Raw genomic sequence first — 22,573 nt, forward strand, 5'->3', positions numbered from 1 at the left:
AGACCCAGAACTTCCAAGAGAAGGCCCAAGGCCCCACAGCAACTTGCATTGCTTCTCAGCTGGGCCTCATCTGGGCACCACCAAACCCCAAAAAAAGGAAGGGGAATCTGCATATCTCTTCGTAGCTCCTGCTGGGTAACCTCAGGAAGAGGCTTAATTAGCACCTCCTTAGATCCAAGAGCCAGTGTATCCAGTGGTCAGAGTGGGACCACCCAGATTATAATTCCTCAAATTCATAAGGAACACACTCAGGGGGCAGACTCAGTGAGCACCAAAGCCCCACTGAAGCAAGTCTTGCCCCAGAAGGGTGTCTTCAGGACAGAAGTTCTCCCACTGCAGACAGAGCTGATTCTCACTGCCAATTGGCCTGGAGGTCAATTCCTCCCAGTGACACCTAAAACAACCAAGGCATAACTACAACAAGACTGTGCACAAAGCCCACAAGGGGGTGCACCAAGAGTGTCCACCTCAGGTAACTGGGGAGGCTGAGCCACTGGGCCCTGTAGGACACCTAGCACACAAAACCACTCTACCAACACAGGGAAGCAGACAAAATGCGAAGACAAAGAAACAGGTCACAAATGACAGAAATGGAGGAAAGCAAACGACTGGATATAGAGTTCAAAACCACGGTTCTAAGATTTTTCAAGAATTTTATGGAAACCGCCGATAAAAGTAGTGAGATCCTCGATAAATGTAGTGAGATCCTCAATAAATCTAATGAGACCCTCGATGTTGTGATAAAGGACCAACTAGAAATTAAGCATACACTGACTGAAATAAAGAATATTATACAGACTCCCAACAGCAGACCAGAGGATCGCAAGAATCAAGTCAAAGATTTGAAATACGAAGAAGCAAAAAACACCCAACCAGAAAAGCAAAATGAAAAAAGAATCCAAAAATACGAAGATAGTGTAAGGAGCCTCTGGGACAACTTCAAGCGTACCAACATCAGAATTATAGGGGTACCAGAAGATGAGAGAGGGCAAGATATTGAAAACCTATTTGAAGAAATAATGACAGAAAACTTCCCCTACCTGGTGAAAGAAATAGACTTCCAAGTCCAGGAAGCGCAGAGAACCCCAAACAAAAGGAATCCAAAGAGGACCACACCAAGACACATCATAATTAAAATGCCAAGAGCAAAAGACAAAGAGAGAATCTTAAATGCAGCAAGAGAAAAAAAGTCAGTTACCTACAAGGGAGTACCCATACGACTGTCAGCTGATTTCTCAACAGAAACCATGCAGGCCAGAAGACAGTGGCAAGAAATATTCAAAGTGATGAATAGCAAGAACCTACAACCAAGATTACTTTATCCAGCAAAGCTATCATTCAGAATTGAAGGTCAGATAAAGAGCTTCACAGATAAGAAAAAGCTAAAGGAGTTCATCACCACCAAACCAGCATTATATGAAATGCTGAAAGGTATTCTTTAAGAAGAGGAAGAAGAAAAAGGAACTCTTACCATTTGCCACACCATGGATGGAACTAGAGAGCATTAGGCTAAGTGAAATAAGCCAGTCAGAGAAGGATAAATACCACATGATCTCACTCATTTGTGGAATATAATGAACATCATAAACTGATGAACAAGGACTGATCCAGAGATGGAGAGGCATTGTTTGGCCTTCCGGGCCTTGGAGGGAAGGTAGGGGAGGGGGGGGGTAAGGGGGAAAAATCAACCAAAGGTCTTAAATGCAACCATTTGGGTTTACCCAATGGCCCCGGACCCCGAGGGGTGGGGGCATGAGCGGGGGGGGGGGGGGTAGGGGGTAACGTGGGTATAAGGACACATATGTAATATCTTAATCAATAAAAAAATATATAAAAAAAAAAAATAAAAATAAAAATAAAATAAAAAAAAAAACATTTATATTGTTGGTAATTGAAGTCCATTCAAAGATTTGAAAAAAAGTTTTCTCCTAACAGAAACAAATTGGAGATCTATATAAAACTAATAAAATTCATTAGGTAGGAATTGAAAACATTTTGTTAAATGAGCATAATTATATTTGGTTGTATTATAAGAGGACAATTCCCTAGTCTGTAATTTATGCCCTACCAACATTGCTTTTTTAATGAAAATATAAATTCTACTTGTTTACAGTAGCTTTATTCATAATTGCCAAAACTTGGAAGCAACCAAGATGACCTGCAGCAGGTGAATGGATAAACTGTGGTATATACAGACAATGAAATATTATTTAGCACTAAAAAGAAATGAACCACCAAGACATTACGGAACCTTAAATGCACATTCCTAAGTGAATAAATTTCTTGTTTATATTATAGAAATCTTCTAAATCTATAAAAAGAAGCCAACCTGAAAAGACTACATACTGTATAATAACATTCTTGAAAAGGCAAAACTATGGAGACAGTAAAAAGATCAATGGTTGCTGTGGGTTGTGGGGAGGGAGGAACAGGAGCACAAAGGATTTTTAGGTAGTGAAACTACAGTATCATCTTGTGATACTATGAATTATGAATGGTTGTTATTGTACACTTTTCAACATCCCTTGGAATGTACAAATCCAGTTATACTTAATGTAAACTATGGATTCAGGTGATAATGATGTGTCAATGTAGGTTCACAGATTATAACAAAGACCACTGTGGTGCCATATGCTGATAATAGGGGATACTGGACATGTGTGGGGACAGGAGATATATGGGAACTCTCTGTACTTTCACTCACTTTTACTGTGAACCTAAAACTGCTCTAAAAAAAAATAAATTCTATTTTTAAAAAAGGTTTAGTAACACTTTAGTTTTCAATATCTGTTCTGAAATTGTCTTCTTAGGGAAAGGAACGATATATACCCACATCTATAAAGAAATTATTACAATTAAATTGAATATGTAGTGTTTTTATCCTTCATTTTAAAGATAATTGAAAAAGGGAAGTGGTCTAAGTATAGCTAGAACATTTCTAAAGCTCGGTCAGAGCTTCTATTTATATAAATTCTTACATTTGGGAATGAGTCACTAGATACAGTTATGATGCACTCTTGTTAAATGTACTTAACAGTTTAAGAACAGAGTAGAATTTGACAATTAGAAAAGATACTTAGAAAATATTGGGTAATGAGACTGAGACAGAGAATTGCAGCTTCGCCCTGGTCCCAGGCTGTTTCATGGCAGGGAACAAGTTTTATGGCTGCTTCTCCATTACAAGAAGACAAAGTTGTGATAAAGTTCTTAAAATTCTGAGATGCTATTTTTTCCTTCTTCTGTTTATTTATTTCTTTAAAAGGACACGAATCCAATTAGTATATTTCTTTGGCTGATAAGCTTCACTCAAGCTCTGCCCATTTACTCATTTATTCTGCCCACTTGGTTTTTCCCAGAGATTATTTAAAAAGAAAATCATGTTTTAAGAATGAAAACAGCCAAAGGAAATATTTTACCTTGAAAGTGAATATAAAACACACATGTTTATTGCTAAGTGAAGGCCATGCTCCCCACCCCACCACTGTTTGTGAGAATTTAGACTCTTGTTCAACCTTTTAGAGGCAAAAAATCCACCCTTGATGGGAGCAGCTATGACTCTGTGAAAGAAGCTACAAATAACATGCTGGGAAATTCAGCAGGCATTGCTATTATATCCTGTTTATACTGTCATTTTTCCTATCAGTAGGATATTATTTATACAGACCCCACCCATGAACTTCTTGTTTATCTTATTATAGATATCCTCCGAATCTATAAAAAGAAGTCTCTGCATTTGTTTTTGGAACAAGCACGTGTTATAATTTTGCACCTCACTACACTTTTTAATTTAGCATTTTCTTCTGCTGTGTATCACTTTTTCTCCTTTTAAACTCAGAGTTGAGTTATTTCATACATTAGAGTTGAACTTTACTGACTTTAAGAGACTCCATTACAGGACAGAGATTCCAGACAACCACATCCTTAACTTTATTTTGGGGTAGATTCTAGCGCATAGATTCTTCTAATATACACTTAACTAATTTGTTTAAAGACAGAAAAATTACCTATGTACTGACCAAGTACCCTAGTGAGTCAATTACAAGGGCAAGTTCTCAATTACTCCATCTCTCTTCTTGAATGAAATTCCTGCCCCTGAGTGTAGCCTGATGAATGGATGGGCTGGATGAAAATGTAGCACAATAAATACATGAGGAATACATGAATTCAACAAGCTGACCATGAGACAATTAACCACCTGGTTATGAATCACCTTCATTCCCTGGCCTTATGTAAATAACTGAACTGAAGTAGATAAAAGAAAACTGTGAGTTCCTTAAGGGCAGAATTCATGCAGTATTGAACAAATAAATATTTCTGGAGAGGGAACATCACTGGACAAAGTTATACTGGATACATTTTCACACGTACAGCTGTGTTAGCTTTACCAATGCTTGTTTTATCCTACAAAGCAGCACTACAGGCAGCTTGGTAAACGTGGTATCTTCAGAGACCATGTAGGTAGGCTCTTTGGGGATGCGTAAGAAATATCACTGCTTTTAAAGAACATTACTCTAAAATGTATAACTGAAATGAGGTTTAGTATCTCCGGGTGGTGAACTAAGTCTAATTAATTTCAGAATAAAGAGAGCTCCATGTGGGCTAAAGTAACCAAAGAAGGCAGAATGAGAATAGCAACTAAGGTAAGCTTGATAAACAGCAATTGATAAGGCTGAGGTGAGAAGGTGGAAGGTATCCTACACTCCACCAATGATTTGGGAGCATCTAGGTAAGCAAAATTCTGGAAATGGCAAGTAGTGAATTCAGCTAGGGAGTATACTGAATAGAAGATGGCAATAAAAAGAAGGCTGGAGTCAAATTATAAGGAGTTTCATTTTCAGTCAAAAGAGAACCATGAAAGATATCTGATCAAGGGAAAATGAACCCAAGCTTTCAAATTATGAATGAAGAAGAGGAAGAATAAGTTGGGGTGAGGCAGAAATGGGGGAAGAAGATTTTAACAGTACCAGATCCTATAATTACCGTAGCCAAAGAAAGATCCAAGAGGTATAACAGATAATAAATGTGTAAAACCATTATCACTTCTTGCTTTCATAAACAGGAGATGGCATCATGATGACTACTACTGAGTGGGGCATTGCTAAACAATGCCAATCCATTGAAGTTAATGTCAGGAAAACATACCAATCTCCTAAAATAGTACTTCTCGAACCCAAATCACCTGGGGATCTGGTTAAAATGTAAATTCTGATTCACGTTTCGGGTGATGCTCTCTACCTTTACATTTCTAACAAGCTCTCAATACTGCTGTTCATAGACTACATTTTGAATAGCAAGATGCTAAAACATCTTTCCAAAAAGCCAATATTTGATACACCATGTTTAATCCATTATAGTTTATCTAATGCTTTTACATATGCCTAGGAAATTCCTTTTAAAGGTATTTTATTATAATTTGCATCAATGCTGTATTGGTTTCAAAAGCTATTATTTTGAAAGTCCAAGATGATTCAAGATTCAGGGTATTCAAGATACTCAGAAATATTTCCGCCTGGACAAAATCAACTTTATATAATGCTGTTCTATTGCACTATATTTTTGTTATTCTGGCAAACTATATAGAAGATGCTATTGCCTCTAATCTTGGGGCTGAAGTAAACGCCCTAAAAGACAGTACTCTACCTTTTCATAGTGCACAGCAGTGGACTTTGGTAAAACCCACTGAACATGACCTTACTGGGCCCTTACCACCACTTTTTAATCCTTGAAAATAAAGGTAACAATTTATTTTAAATATCCTACTGAAAAACACCTGAAGATTGCAAAAGTTAAATTCACACATCATCCTGCTGTTTAAGATTTCTATACAAAAAGATATGCCTTGAGCTAAAGTTTTTTTTTTTTACCATAATCAGTATCATTTATAAAGCTATATTACTAATGTAATATATTACACATGTATACACTCAGACACACACACCCATATTAAGATTGGCTGATCTTAGGTTAGATTTTTGGGACAAAATTTAAGACTTCTGAAATCTCAAGTTTCATTTTTAACCAAATTAATGGTCAATAACATTCTTTTAGGTAAACTGTCTTCAATATGCATCAATGTCTAGAGAATATACATAATATCTTAAAATTGGAAGGTACTATTGAAGATCAGATCCAATTATTTCATTATAGTGGGGAAGAAACTAAGGCACAGAGGCTAAAAGGGCCCAAGTCATGTAGCTGCTACTGGCATATTAAAAAAAAAAAGAAGGGGAGAAACAAATTACTTTTCACATCTATCAATGTACAATGCATAATCATGTATTAATGACAAAATGTAGTTAAAAGAATTTCTGGTTACTCTCATGACTAAGGCATAGTTAGGTTTTATAAATCACTGATATCAAAGAAAGAAACACTACATACCAACAGAGAAAAAAACAGGCTACCCAAATTTAATAACTATAAAAAATGCAATCTGAATAGAGAATGACACATATACACCACATACTTGGGATGGGGCTGCGGTGGGTGGGTAATGGGATGGGATATAAAAAACAAAGAGAAGACACTGGTAACTCTTATCTTCTCAGTAATGGATTGAGAAAAGCTTTCACATACAGAAAAGTGGTTTAAAAACACAATAATTTCTTAATTGGTAAAACTGAGGATTAGATTTGGAGGACTGCAAAGCTTTTAAATATATGAAATGGAGGTAGCAGTTGGATGTGCATGTGTCATGAGCCCTGTCAAAGTTACAAGAAAACCAGAGAACCCTTTTTTCGCCATAAAGTAGGGAATTTTGTGCTTTTTAGAAATGCTATTAAAATTTACTAGCACACATTAAAAAAAAATCACTGGAGAAGTTCCATGATATCGGAGACAATGGGTTTTAAATCACCGGCATATATTATCGTGCCTAAACTGACAGATCTGCACTGCAATGCAGAAATGTGAGCAATAATCCAACATCTGCATCAGAAGGCAGAGACTAGACATGATTCCAGAATAAAGGGCTCTTCAGCTCTTACCTGTTACCTGTGCAACAACTGCTTGGGAAATCCTCCGATTGGCAAGAAAGGCTTTGATTTCCTCTTTTATCACACTGCTGTCCCTCCTAACAAAAACAGAAGACAAGACCAACAATGTATGTTGAAGGTAGAAATCCTCATCTTTGCTAAGAAAGGTGAAGCAGAGAGGTGGGGAGAACATAGAGAGAAAGGACACAAAAATAAAGGTAAACAGACTAAACCTGTATGAAACATGAAATTAAAAGAAACCAAGAAACACCAATATTCAAGTTCTAAAACACCACACCATTAGACGGACGCTTTAGTGAATGCCACAGTAGATACGAGTTTCATACCAGAGGATGGCTAATCTTATGCTGTGAATAATTCACATTAGGAACAAAGGCTGCCACATGGTATATATAAAGTTTCATTACTGTGGGATGAATACATCTTACACAGACAGAAATCCTAGAAAAATAAAAAGCAACAAGGACAAAAATCAGTTGTGAGTAGATTGTGGGTTCCTGTGTTAACTATGCAACTGCATAAATAAGATGCAGTTCATTTTAAAATCTGTGTTAATAGAAATCATCATTCTCTCAACTGCTAAAATATTAGCCACTTTAAGAAAGGCTTTGCCTTTTAATTTGCCTTCTTTTCCTGTATATAAAAAAAATTTAAGTGGGGTTACATATAGAATTTTAATATAAAAAGGCACTTAATTTCCTATTACATGTATTATACAGAATACCTAATACTTAAACCTACATTATTTTCTGCATCCTTGGGATCACAAATTATAGACCTGATTTTTCCTCCACTAAGATTCCTTAATGATTTTTACTTATTTAAAAATTCAACAAATTCTTAAAAGACTAGACATTCACTAGAATGACAATAAATGGCAAGATTTCTGTTTCTCCACCAGAACAAACAGAATACGTAAAATTATACTTAAACTTACCAATTGTTCTTTGAATGTTTTATGTACAAGAAGATTATATAAATAGAACACTAATTTTTGTTGATGCCCTAAAGTAACAGAGAGTAGTGGTAACTTATCATCTAATACAGTGGTTAGCAAACTATGGTCCTGGGCTAAATCTAGCCTCCCACCTAAAAGTGGTATTCACAGATGAAAATTTGCAATTGACTTAATGGCAGGAAAACACTATCTTCAAACACTAATTAAAGCAAAATATCATCCCCTCCCCAATTCTATTTTTCTCACTAGTAGGCTTTGATTTTTAAAATGTATTTAATTATTATTCTATATTGAGTTTTGTTAATAAAAATGTGTGCCCAGCCCTGGCTGGTTTGGCTCAGTGGATAGAGTGTTGGCCTGTGGACTGAAGGGTCCCGAGTTCGATTCTGGTCAAGGGCACATGCCTGGGTTTCGGGCTCGGTCCCCAGTGGGGGGCGTGCGGGAGGCAGCTGATCAATAATACTCTCTCATCATTGATGTTTCTATCTCTCTCTCTCTCCATCTCCCTTCCTCTCTGAAATCAATAAAAATATATTTTAAAAAAATAAAAATAAAAATGTGTGCCCATTTGATTTCTCTCTTGTGTATAAATTACCTATATTATATCCTCAATTTTGCCTCTGGTCCACTAAGTCTAAATGTTTACCATCTAGCCCTTACAAAAAGCTTCCTGACTCTTGAACTGAGACAAAGGGATCATGAAATCTTTACAAATCATTTTATGAATGAACCACAAACGCTTCTTAAGAGTTCAAGTCCTTGGGGGTGGGGTGAGATCAATGGGGGAAAAAGGAGACTTATGTAATACTTTAAATAATAAAGAATTTAAATTTTTTAAAAAGAAGAGTTCAAGTTTTTCTACAGATTATGTGGAGAAACAAAAGTACCCTTTCCAAAAGGAATCAGCTGTGACTTAATTTACAGCAGATGTTTTAGACCCTTGGTGAAGAGGGGCTATACACTCTATTAGCGGATTCCATGCTCCCTTTTCAGGAATTCTGGAAAAGAACAGAGAGATGACAGTAGAAACAGCTTCTAATCTGGAACTCTACCGCACATTCCTAATCTACCAGTTGGAAATCCTAATAAAAAAAAATTCCTAAAGGGAGGAAATAGAGAGTCAGCTGGCTAATCAAACACCCAAAATTTCTCAGACTGATCTAGATAATGGCTAGACTCCTTCCAAAATGCTTGCTATATATTTGAAATAGTTCCTTGCCAAATATGCATTCTCATTTTATTTTAAAATTGTGAATGTGACAAAAAAGGCACAAATAAGCCAAACAAAAACTGCTGAGTAAAATACAAGTAACGTAGACTAAACAAGCTGTCAAATATCCATCAGTAATCAGCTGAGCAAGAGATAACTTCAGCAGTATCTATTTCAACTGGCTGATATATGTAAAACAACCAAATCATTTGGTTTCTGCAGAATTAATGTGAAAAAATGTAAATAAAGCACTGTATTTCAATGTGTAGTGTCCTTCTTGGAAAATAAAACTTGAGTTTAAGAAAATATTTATTAGGGTAAATTTTAAAAATGTGCTTTTGTGAGGGAAAAAGAGTATTTTCTTGGCCACTGATTTAAACTGGAATTTAAATCAATTTATTTTAAATCTAATTAACCTAGAGTAGACACTAAATCATAGAGTAGAGATAATACTTAATTATTCTAATGGGGAATATCCAGTTTGTGACATATTCACAGTCTTACAGTATGATATTATTAAGAACGGCAGCAAGACAGCAGCCATTCACTTACACTCTCATAAACTATACTTTTAGATACTTGGCAAGTTTATAAGTACCCACAATGAGTCTTAAAAATCTCTTAACTGCTTTACCAGAGAGAATCTTTTTGAAATGAAAAATAAATTTAAGACTTGAAAGGTAAGGGCGCACTTGGGTAAGTCATTTAATAAACCTTGGCCCTGGTTTCATCATCTGGCAAAAATAGAACACTGATACACCTGTCACAAAGCTTTTACTATTTTTCTCCAAGCACTGAAATTAAAATTAAATGAACTTTAATACTCAATGTGCATATAACAAAAAATTTTTCAATGTAAACATTTTGAAACTATAAACATAGTACATGAACAATGACTATTATTTTATAAAACCTCAGAAAGAATTCCAGGAAAAGAAGAAATGATCAGCTATAACTATTTAAGATTGAATTAAACATCTGTATTAGGTACTTTAAGGCACTGTATAAAGATTTCTAGAAAGTCACTTTAGATATAAGCAGTGATGTGGTATTCAGTTAGTTTTACTTGGTTCCTTCAAAATAGCACAGCATTCAACTTTCTTTGTGTTCAATTCTTTTAAGTATTTCAAAGACTTCCACTCTTTTAGGGTGCCTCTGTTATTTAAACTTTCACATATTCCCCCCTCATTCTCTCCTCATTCAGCCTTTAACAACCTCCCTCTCCTACTGTACACATTGTACCCTGTGAAATCAAGTTTCTTGGTGTAAAAACTTTTGTTACTCCAATTCTAACTCTCTCATTTTCTCCCCAGTGATGGTGAACCTTTTGAGCTCGGCATGTCAGCATTTTGAAAAACCCTAACTTAACTCTGGTGCCGAGTCACAAATAGAAATTTTTTGATATTTGCAACCATAGTAAAACAAAGATTTATATTTTTGATATTTATTATATATTTAAATGCCATTTAAGAAAGAAAAATCAACCAAAAAAATGAGTTCGCGTGTCACCTCTGACATGTATGTCATAGGTTCGCCATCAATGTCTACTCCTTACTTTCTCTCTTCATCTGAAATTTGACATTCTCTTTAAAGAGAATGAATCCCTTTTCCTCCCTTGTGTTATACAATCTCACACTCTTCATGATTTTTACTCCTCAGGTCTTATGTAAATAAAGTCATATGTAGGCTGATCTTTCTTTGATTCCATAGATTACTTCCAAAAGAAGCTACCACTCAATTTGCATCTAACCACTTGAAGTCCGTGTCATCTCCTCCTACTGCCTTTTCCAAACACAGCCATGCTGGATTCACCTATCTGAGTAATTTCCACATGTGGGATGAAATTCTTCCTTTCCATCCTCCATTGCCATTATTTTTATAACTTGCTAAACTTTCCATTGTGATCTAGAGACATTAATATCTAAATGAACTAATCAGTAATGCCTCTTTTTGAAATCACCCTTTTTAAAGACACAATTTGATTGTCATCTATTCAGAGTTCTCCCTGATCCTCAGAGCTAAAAAAGATATTTTCTTCCAAAAGCATGTTATTATTTCAATTATACTACCCATATGCTAATATGTTACATGCTATTCTGTATTACAGTTGTTTATAACCCTGCCTTCTCTCTCTTACTAGCCAAAAAAGTCCTTTAGCACAAAGATTGTCTTATTCATCATAGGGTTTGCAGATAAGAGAGTTTAATTTGTTCAGTGAATGAACAAGTCTATAGTTGGAGATAAAAGGTTATAAAATAGAAAACCTGATCTAGATCATTTATAAAAGTTTTAAAATCTTAGTCTTAAATATGTTTCAACTTCCAAACCAGAATGGAGAAAAAGAGTTATTTATTCTAGCTCAAAATGACAATAATTTCTTTTCTAGGACAAAGAATATTAAAGAATGCATATTTAAAAGTGGAATGCTTTGAGATCTTCCATTGTCTCGTTTGATAAACACTACACATTCTTTAGCCCCTCCCCCTCTTAAAAGTGGTCTTTTAAAAATTTCTTATTGAATTTTTTTTCAATTTTGGGGGGGTGACACTGATTAATATCATAGGCAGTCTTTTATCTCAAAGATTTCCAGAGATGGAAGACAGACTATTTCAAAGATGGAAAATATAATTACATACAAATTCTTTCACATTTAAATAAAACCCACTCCTTTTAATTTCCACTCATGGAGATAAACAAAACATAACTTTAAAATGTATTAAAGATAACTTTAAAAGAAAAGCTACTCTATATGTATAAACAATATGGTAACTGAGTATTATTACTTATGGATCATAAGTACCTTACCTACACAAGTATATAGCCTATTGTTAGGGGTATAGGTAACCAACTCGGAATAAAGTCTTGGAATCTTGCATAAAATGCTAACATACATTATTATAACACTAAACTCATTTCAATTGTTACTTTATAATATATATACAACAGAACAGATACTTTAATAGATGTATACTATGATATTTGCATATATATATATCTACATATTAATATATATATTAATAGATGCATTTAAAAAATATTAATGTGAAATGGGTCATCATTCTAAAGTTAAGAGCTTTAAAGTCTTTCCTAAAATGTTATATTCAGCGATCTATTGAGAATTCATATTCTAGTTTCCCATTCAGGTTTTTTACCCTGATCAATTAAAAAATGAAAAAAAATAACAGTTACTTTTTTTTATTGTTTCTTAACAAGTTGATCAGGCTTTGTTAAAATTTAATCAATTTCTACAAAAAATTTTCTTTATGTATCTTGAAATTACTAAAAGTTAAGTTGTGTGGACACATGGGTTATGAAATCTGAAAAATACATCTTATAATTGAGTGCTATAGAAGTTGGGAAATGTGAGTATGCAAGAGATGAATTACTAATATACAGGGTGGGGCAAAAGTAGGTTTACAGTTGTTTGTATGGAAAATAGAATGATTAATAAATAATAATATAAGAATAAACTGTATTTTGCATACTCACAACTGTAAACCTAATTTTATCCAATGCTGTATATGATATACTAGTATGTAGAAATGGAGGCAGGAAGGCATTCAGGTACCAAGTAACTATTCTCCCCACCTAGAGACCACCAAATTCAATACACTAAAATATGACCATGGTGTTGTGCAATCAGCAAGGGCAGTGTAGCCCTAAATGAGCACATGACACTCAGAAAGATCCGCTGTTCAAAAATTTCTCTAACATTCTACCAAATAAAAATTCATTTGTTTAGTAAGTGGCAAATATCATGGGAGTTGGGAAGGGGGACTTAGCCCATTAAGGCATTCGCACTTGGTCTTAAATTACATTAGCCACTGTTCCTAAAATCTTATTGATATCGACAGACATCAAAAAGTTATTTACAGAGGCAACAGACAAAAGTGGTACATTGGTAATAAAGACATGAGTTAGAATTCAGACTCTGCCACTTAAAATTTACCATGTTCTTGATCCAATTATTTAATTTTGTGAATCTCAATTTCTCTGCTCCATCTCACAGCATGGTTGTAATGATTAAACTGAGAACAGACATGCAATAAACTTCTTCCTCCAACCTAATAACTGTTATTATCTGTAAACTTAAGAAAAATGAGCAGTGGGCACAAAAGAGGAATGTAGGCGTGGGAGGGCACAATGGCAGAGGACCACAGAGAACCAGAAGGTCAATGAAATCCCTGGATGATTAGGGGACACCAAAGTAGTAGTTGTAAGAAATTGAAGCAGAGATAATGAAGAAAATAAAGTGTCCTAACTATGCAACAAAATGATAACATGTAAATTAAATGCTGATAACAATATATAAACATGTATATAATTAGTGATGAAACTTGAATGTATGTAATTGCAGGATGTAAGTACACATCTTAGTCATTGCTAAATAGATTTTCTGTTTATTTTGAAGACATACTTGAATTACAGTAAAATGTCAACCTACAAGCTAATAGTCAAGTTTTAGATCCTGGCCAATCTTCCAAAGCCTTCTGTTAAAAAGAAAGTTTTCCCAAACTTCTTGTTAGTCTTATGGGAATTAACTGCCTTAACACCAACCAAATTAACCACTAACTATTTATATGGAACTCAAATCTTCCAGAACCTGTACTGCCAAATATACTACTCTTATTACATAGTCTAGCCCACCTGTAATCCTTTTAAGACAAAACACACCTTGCCTATTCTACCATTAACTATTCCTTTACCTTTAAATAAGGTTGTTATATTTCAAAAGAGAGGCTATCTTTTAAGGTTTTGCTCAAATTCATCATCCACTTAACAGATTATGCCCTCACCATGTACCAAGGACAGTTCAGATCCTAGAGACACAACAGTAGAAAACACATGATTGCTGCCCTCCAAGTGTCCCAGGTCCAGTGTGAAACCATTTCTACCTGCCTCTGTTGAAAGTAAACTTCTTCTTTTCTCAGTGTTTAAAACCCTAAGACTTAGGGCCTAAGTGCTTTAACTTATCTTACAATAGATAACATTAAACATATATATGTGGCACCTATTGCTAAAATTAGAACTTTAGCTTCTTAGGAGTAAAAACTGTATCTTTTTCTTCCAAAGAACACTACTTTTTATATAATAGGAGCTTAAAATTATTGTTTGAGTTACTGGAGGGAAAACTCGAAACTGGATATATTCTGTATCATGATAAAATCACCTTATCCCTCAGAAAAAGTACTTACAATAAATTTAAGGAATAGAAAGTGTCTGTTAGCAATGCTGAAAATCCAGATGTTAGTAATTACAACCATAAAGAGAAGGCTAACCTTTGCTTTGACAGAGAGAATGGAAAACACTTATCAAGCAGCAAAGTGATAGGGCTAAAGTTGAAAAGAGAAAATTTGAATTAAAACATAAAATTTAAAATTTTTCTTTAATCTCCAAAGTGGGCAAGGGGAAATCACAGTTCTTATAGGTAAGTAGCTGAAATACAGTTTATTATTTAAAATCAATATAAGAACAGACATTTTGGGGACTCTGAATAAGCAAAGGAACCAACCTCATTAATTCCTCCACTTTATCATCTACATCTAGGTCCTCTTCTGAGGCTTCAAAACTGTATGACCTCTGGCCAATGCTGTTTACATGGTAGCGAGTCGGTGACATCTTTCCATTGGATGTGGACAATCGCTCATTATTCTCCCTCCCATTTTGATTGGTAGTGCAAGGCTGTGGGGAGGTATCATAACTGTTGCTAGGCGATGGGGACATTCCTGAATGCTGGGTCTGTGTGGAAGCTGTAGCTGTAGAGGAAGATGCTGGAACATTGTTGGTACTATTCCCATATGAACTTCCTCCATAGCTGGACCTTCTTCCAAACTTGTCACTATGCTCTTGATCAAGACGGTCCAAAGTTTCCAAGGCATGGAGGATTTCATGTTTAGTCATTCCAGTACGCCGAAGGCGCTGAAGCAGATCTATCTGTTCTATGGTAAATCTGGGTTCATCTGTATAGTGAGACATGGTTTCCAACAAACTGAAAAAATAAAAATAAAAAAATCAGTCCCTTTATTTACAATATCTATTAAAAAATCATTATAGAGAATGCCCAGAAGATGCTGTGCTTCTTCACTGAAAATGTTTAAGACATTACTATTATAATGACCCAAAATTTCCATTATGGCAGTAATACCAAAACAACAGATTAAGTAAATACACTATTAAATCCAGGCTATGTAATTACTCATAGGTGTTTTTCCATCAAGTATACTATTCTGCATTAGAGTATTAATAGAAAGTTGCTGAAAAATAGATGTATGCTCTTGTTTTGCTAAATATCAACAAAACTGACCTAGGAACTCTCTAAATTCATTTACTGTAAACAAACTATTTGATATGCTAAACTCAAGCAAATACTAATAACCAGCAAAAATACTAACATAGAAAAGTAAGAGAGATACCTAAAAAAAAACTAAGCACCATTTTACCCACTATATAGTAATTTCATATTTTATCTCTGTAATGCATTCTGTTGATATCCTGAGAAATGGATCGTTCATGGTTATAGCCAAACTGAACTATTCATTTTTCTCAGGAAATTGCTCCTACATTATGTTTTCTTTAACTAACACAAGATACTGTAGCCCATCAGAAAATGTTTCAGAGTTAATAACAATATAGTCATGTGCCACAGCACTGGTCAACAATGGACCATATATACAATAGTATCCCAGAAGATTATCACCTACTGACATCGTAGCCATGGTAATAGCCTTTGTAATGTTGTGAAGCAATGCATTACTCCTGTGTTTGTGGTGATGCTGTGCAAACAAACCTACTGCACTGCCAGTCGTATAAAAATGTAGCGATACAACTATGTACAGTAGATAATGCCTGATAATGATGATAAACAACCATGTTACTGAGTTGTGTATTTACTATATTTTATTATTTTATCATTATTTTAGAGCATACTCTTTCTACTGATAAAAAAAAGAATGTTTGCTGTAAACAGTATGCAGTATTACCACAGCAGCAGCTTCATACATCTCATGTTTACAGTGTTTCTTGAATGCATCATTTTCTCTTGTGCTGTTTGTACAGTAATATGCTGTACAGGCTTGTAACCTAGGAGTAATAAGCTATCCCATACAGCCTAGGTGTATAGTAGGCTATACCATCTAGGTTTGTGTAAGTTCATTCTACAATATTCACATAACAATGAAATCGCCTAACAGCAAATTTCTCAGAATGTATCTCCATAATTGGCGCATGACTTTTACAAGTTCAAGAGAGTTGTTAAGTATCATCAAAAAAAAACAAACACAAAAAACACCAAACCGCGACTTTTTAACATTTTTTAAAGTGGTAATTTCTTCTATTTTTATTTTTATAGTTCTAGTGCCAAATTGTATACACAGGCTCTCAACTAAGTGTTTGCTGATATAAATAAATGTCAAGACATTTTCTCATCCTTTCCAGGTAAACATACACTCTGGGCCAGGTCCACTAAGCCACTGGAGATATTCCTTCAACCCTCTACATTAAAAAATTTTTTTAAAATTTATTTTATTGATTTTTTACAGAGAGAAAGGGAGAGAGATAGAGAGTTAGAAACATCGATGAGAGAGAACCATCGATCAGCTGCCTCTTGCACACCTCTTACTGGGAATGTGTCCGCAACCAAGGTACATGCCCTTGACCGGAATCGAACCTGGGACCTTTCAGTCCGCAGGCCGACGCTCTATCCACTGAGCCAAACCGGTTAGGGCTTAAAAATTTTTTAAATATTCACATCTAAGAAGGCAATGAGCAAGAATTTCATATAATGTAATCTCACTTAATCCTCACAACAACCTTCTGTGATAGATTTTTTATTTTATTGTATAGCGACTGATTAATTATTGAGGAAACTAAGGCTCAAAATGATTTGGAACCTTGTAAAAAGTCTGATTAAGAAGCAGAAGAAAGATTTAAACCTAGATCTTACTGACTCCAATATCATACGTCATTCTGCTTTCCAATATAGGCACTTACTGGAATCATGATTTGGGATTTGGTTACTGTACTCTTTTAAGTCTCCAATTAAAACCACTTAGATAAAACTGCTCTACTAACAGACTAGGGGTTCTAGTAAGTTTTTTATATTTAAAATCTTTGCTTCATCTAGAATTTATATTTACTTAATTAATGTGAATGGATTTGAGCTTTATTTTTCCCCCAAAAAAGGATAGCTGGTTGTCCAATATGCTTTACTGAGTAATATGTTTCTTTTCTTGTAACATATTACTTATTTTTTATATACAAAATTTCCACACAAACTGTACCTAACTTTTAGATTCTCTATTCTATTACATTATTTTGTCTTTCAAATACTTCTAAAAATAAGCAGGCAGAAATCTAGAATTTTTAAGTGAAATCATTCTAGTTTTAGAGATAGGCTCATTAAGATTAAAAACACACATATTTTGTGGATTCAAAAGAACATGTTTCAGGGCATTTGTGACCATAGCCACAGTATCTGCTTTATACCTATATACATTATCTTATGCATTCTTGAATAATCATAAAAGTCCTTATTTTCATGATTATTATTCTTTTGTGATAGTCTAGGTTTTTTCCTCCAGCCAGCCTATATAATAGAGGTAATATGCAAATTGACCATTACTCCAACACACAAGATGGCCGTCCCCATGTGGTCAAAGATGGCCAGCAGGGGAGGGCAGCTGTGGGCAATCAGGCCAGCAGGGGAGGGCAGTTATGGGCAACCAGGCCTGCAGGGGAAGGCAGTTGGGAGGGACCAGGCCTGAAAAGGAAGGCAGTTGGGGGCGATCAGGCCTGCAGGGGAGGGCAGTTAGGGGAAACCAGGCCAGCAGAGGAGGGCAGTTAGGGGTGACCAGGCCAGCAGGGGAGGGCAGTTAGGGGTGACCCAGCCTGCAGGGGAGGGCAGTTGGGAGCGACCAGGCCAGCAGAGGAGGGCAGTTAGGGGTGACTGAGCTGGCAGGGCAGTTAGGGGCAACCCGGTCTGCAGGGCAGTTAGGGGCGACTCGGTCTGCAGGGGAGGGGAGTTGGGGGGGACCAGGCCTGCAGGGGAGGACAGTTCGGGGGGACCACGCCTGCAGGGGAGGGCAGTTAGGGGCAACCGGGCCAGCAGGGGAGGGCAGTTAGGGGCAATTGGGCCGGCAGGGGAGCAGTTAGGCGTCGATCAGGCTGGCAGGGGAGTGGTTAGGGGGTGATCAGGCTGGCAGGCAGAAGCGGTTAGGGGCAATCAGGCAGGCAAGCAGTTGAGCAGTTGGGAGCCAGCAGTCCCGGATTGTGAGAGGGATGTCTGCCTGCTAGACATCCCTCGAGGGGTCCCAGCACCGGGCCTCTAATTTTATAATAAAAAATTATAAACATACAGACAAGTTTAAATATATTTATAGTGACCCTATACACTAACCACTTAGATTTTACTATTAACACTTTACTTTCTTTATCATATATCCATCCATTCCCTTATGCATCCATCCCTCTACTCATCTTATTTCTTTATGCATTTCAAAATCAATTCTAGACATCTGTACACTTCTCCCCTAAATACTTCCACATGCAAATCATTGACTAGAGCTCAGTATTTGTTCAGGTTTTATTTATTTTGAGGTCAACTTTTCATAAAAAAACACACAAATCTATGTTTACCTTTCTATGAGTTTTGAGAAGAAGGCACACATGTGAAATTCAAATCCCTACGGAAATACAGCATGCTGCCATCACTCCACGAAGTTCCCTCATTTCTTCCCTTTCCCTCAGTGGCAACCACTATTCAGGTTTTTTCCCCACCATGAATTATTTTGGTCTGTTCTAGAAAACCATATAAATGGAATTTCTATGTACACTTTAATGTAAGGTTTCTTTCACTGAGCATAAAGTTTTTGAGATTCACCTATAATGTTGTATGTATCAATAGTTTGTTCCCTTTTTATTTCTGAGTAGTACTTCATTCTAGGAATATACACAGGTTTGTTTATCCACTCTATTTTAGACACTTGGACTATTTCCAATTACTATCTATTCTAAATGCTTTGCCTATTATAATTATTCTCTACTAATTTTCGTGTTAACTTAATATATCCCCCTCTAATATATCATTACCTACCTGGTTGGGTGAGAAGAGAAAACTTTCAACCAGAGTAACTCATTTACTTTTTCTACTGACCAATTTCAAAAGAATATTACACCTTGCTTAAAACAAATAATAGGTTATTAAAATGCTCTGTGTTCTATGCTAGTTACATTACACGGTGTATTCACTGTGAAACTTCACCAAGTTGCACACTACTGATTTGTGCATTTTTCAATAGATATGTTATACTTAAAGTCTGTTGAAAAACTATATGAACATTTTCCTAGTGGTTTATAAGAGACACTTAACACTTTAGTTTCTATCAAGTGCTTATTAGTACAGTAGTACTCCTTTATCCATGGTTTTGCTTTCTGCTGGTTCAGTTACCCATGATCAACTAAGGTCCCAAAATATTAAAGGAAAAATACCATAAATAAATAATTCATAAGTTTAACCTGTGTGTCGTTCTAAGTAGCATGATGAAATCTTGCACAATCCTGCCCATCCTGCCTGGGACGTGAATCATCTCTTTGCCAGAGTCCATACTTAAAGGCTACCAGGCCACCCACTCATTAGTCACTTAGTATCCAGTTAATAACTCTGACTATCAGGTATCTCAGTGCTTGTGTTCAAGAAACATTTTACTTACTATAGGTCCCAAAGTGCAAGAGTAGTGATGCTGACAATTGGGAGATATCAAAAAGAAGCTGTAAAGTGCTTTCTTGAAGTGAAAAGTTCTCAGCTTAGTAAACTGAGGTTGCTAAGATCTAGGATAACAATAAAAATTCTATCAGTGAAATTGAGAAGGTAAAAGGAATTTGTGCTTATCTGCTAAGAGACTACGTTCACATAACTTTATTATATTGTTACAATTGTTCTATTTTATTGTTTGTTACTGTTGTTAATCTATTACTGTGCCTAATTTATAAATTGAACTTTTTTATAAGTATGTATGTATAGGAAAAAAACATAGTATATGTAGTGTTCAGTACTATCTGTGGTTTCCAGCACCCACTGGGAATTTTGGAACATATTCTCTGTGGATAAAGGGGGAATACTGTTTATTAATCCTTAATTCTAGTTAGTTATTTTTAAAAGTAGCTGCCGAATCCCTTTAGTAATCCAAATAATATACCTCATAATTTGTTAATTTGGTAAACTGAGGTTTCTATACATTATTCTCTTCCCTTAAAAATGACTTCAGCCGTCATGCTTTTAAAATACTTCATAAGCTGGCATGCCCTTACTTTAACTATGAGACTTTGAGAACTGTTTTTATTATATGGACCAAAAAAACACACCACCCTCCCCCCCAGAAAAATCATAATATTGAAAGAGACCAAAGTTTTGTCACCCCAAAATGTACCTTTTGGGATACTGATTTTAAGCTGATTATAAAGAAACAAAGACACTAAGAGAACCTTTGACCCTCCCCATTTCCTGCCTAAGGGAAGTCAGATAGAAAGTCCTGCTTCAAGAAGGGAATCTTTACACACATACTTTAGAACAGCGGTTTTCAACCTGTGGGTCGCGACCCCTTTGGCGGTCAAATGACCCTTTCACAGGGGTCGCCTAAGACCATCCTGCGTATCAGATATTTACATTACGATTCATAACAGTAGCAACATTACAGTTATGAAGTAGCAACAAAAATAATTTTATGGTTGGGTCACAACATGAGGAACTGTATTTAAAGGGCCAGAAGGTTGAGAACCACTGCTTTAGAATTTTCACCTTAGAATAATATGAATTAAATATGGTTGACATGCAAAAACCTGTTCTGCTGGATTCTCCCCTCAGTCCCATTGTTTTTGGGTTGCCTGGTAGGAATCTGTTTGCCATGTGTTCCACTCTCTTGGCTACCTATGAATTGCCTATTTCCCTTCTAAATCTCAGACCCATGCCCCTTTCTCCTTCCAAAATGGCAGGCATATAAACCTCAATTGCTGAATGCCTCTTTGGGTCACATTATGACACTCCGAATGTACATTTGTTTAACAAACTTTGAACATTGTGTCCTGTTATTCTGTCTCTGTTAATTTTATTATTAGCCCAGCTAGAAGAATTTAGAAGATGTGAGGAAAAATTATTTTTACAGCCCCACAATACTTTCCTATCTTATTTATGTCAGAACAGATAGTAATATGTATAACTCTTCATATTTCTCTGTATAGAGCAGCACTTTATATTAGCATGAAAGTAAAATAAAGTGAAAGGGCGATGGCTACGCCCTCCATCTTGCCCCAGATCCTCCATTTTTGGGCAGCAGCCATAGCCATGTGCTCAGCAAGGAGCTTCTTCCCGGAAGCCCAAGCCTCTGCTAGCCACACCTAGGATTTCCTTAAATGAACCAATGATAATCAAGGGAAGTGCGCGCCATAGATACGACCACATCCTGTGTAACAAGACACCGACTTGCGCCTGGCCAATCGGCAGGGCCCACAGTCCTCTCTCCTCCCCTTACTCCAACCCCCCTATAAAACCCTGCTCCACACAAAGCTCCCTCTCTCTGCCCCCTGCCACTGCGTCGGCAAGTGTGGTGGACGGGGAGCCCGAACTAGCTCGAATAAAGACTCTTATGCTTTTGCATTGGACACGGCTGGCTCCCTGGTGGTCTCTTGGGGATCCTGAAATCTGGGCATAACATAAAGTATATGAATTTAATCTGGAACTAAAAAGTATCCATCCTAAAGCTGGTATTAGAACTGAAGATTCCACAGTATCTGAAACAATGTAATATTTTATGTCATTTCAGATTCACTGGCGATGGGACACACTTTTATTCCAAGAGTCATAAAAGGAGGTAACAGAAAGGACCCATTAATTTTGTCTGCCTAGAATGCCTCATTGTTTCCAACCACATGTTCTTGGGACTGCCACTCATAATACTCTCTCTACTTCCTGGCCAGTGGGGTGGACACACAGAAAGCCAAGCCTAGCTCTCTTCAAAATATTTAAGGTAGATTAGCAGACAGTCACTATAACTACGTCCAGTTTCAGGAAGATGTTAATCTGGTACATTCCTCATTATGTGGAAGAATCTAGACATGCAGAGTAAAGAAGAAAGCTTTGCAGTGTTCATGTCCCTTGTTCTAGTAATTTCTAAGCCTCTGCTACATTCCTGCTCTTCTTGTTGTATTAATATGTAAGAGAATAAATTTCCTTTTATGCTTCACCTTGTTTAAATCAGATGTCTGTGCCTTGCACCAAGAGAGATCCCCAATACCAAAAGCTACATCGAAAGTAAAAAGATCTACAATTGCTAGAATGGAATGTGTGATCACTATCGAGTAGAATGATAATGGCATAACGGGCAGGATCAAGTCATACATATGACACTGGAGGTACAATAT

At 36.1% G+C, this 22,573-nt stretch overlaps 1 protein-coding gene across 17 annotated transcripts in view; it reads right to left on the minus strand.

Moving 5' to 3' along the window:
* HMBOX1 (homeobox containing 1) overlaps positions 1 to 22,573 on the minus strand; it is a 118,651-nt gene that overhangs the window by 92,322 nt on the left and 3,756 nt on the right. For 9 of the 17 annotated variants that reach the window (XM_023755893.1, XM_023755867.1, XM_023755891.1 and 6 more), the window contains exons 2-3: positions 14,676 to 15,152; positions 6,987 to 7,072 (exon numbers count right to left, since the gene is read on the minus strand). In XM_023755893.1, coding sequence (XP_023611661.1) covers positions 6,987 to 7,072; positions 14,676 to 15,152 — 563 coding nt within the window. Of the gene's footprint in view, positions 1 to 6,986; positions 7,133 to 14,675; positions 15,153 to 22,573 lie in introns of all 17 variants that reach the window. The other 8 variants (XM_023755882.1, XM_023755849.1, XM_023755874.1 and 5 more) reach the window with 1 other exon arrangement.

Source organism: Myotis lucifugus, unplaced genomic scaffold (assembly GCF_000147115.1).
Source record: "Myotis lucifugus unplaced genomic scaffold, Myoluc2.0 scaffold_1, whole genome shotgun sequence".
Lineage (NCBI taxonomy): Eukaryota > Metazoa > Chordata > Mammalia > Chiroptera > Vespertilionidae > Myotis > Myotis lucifugus.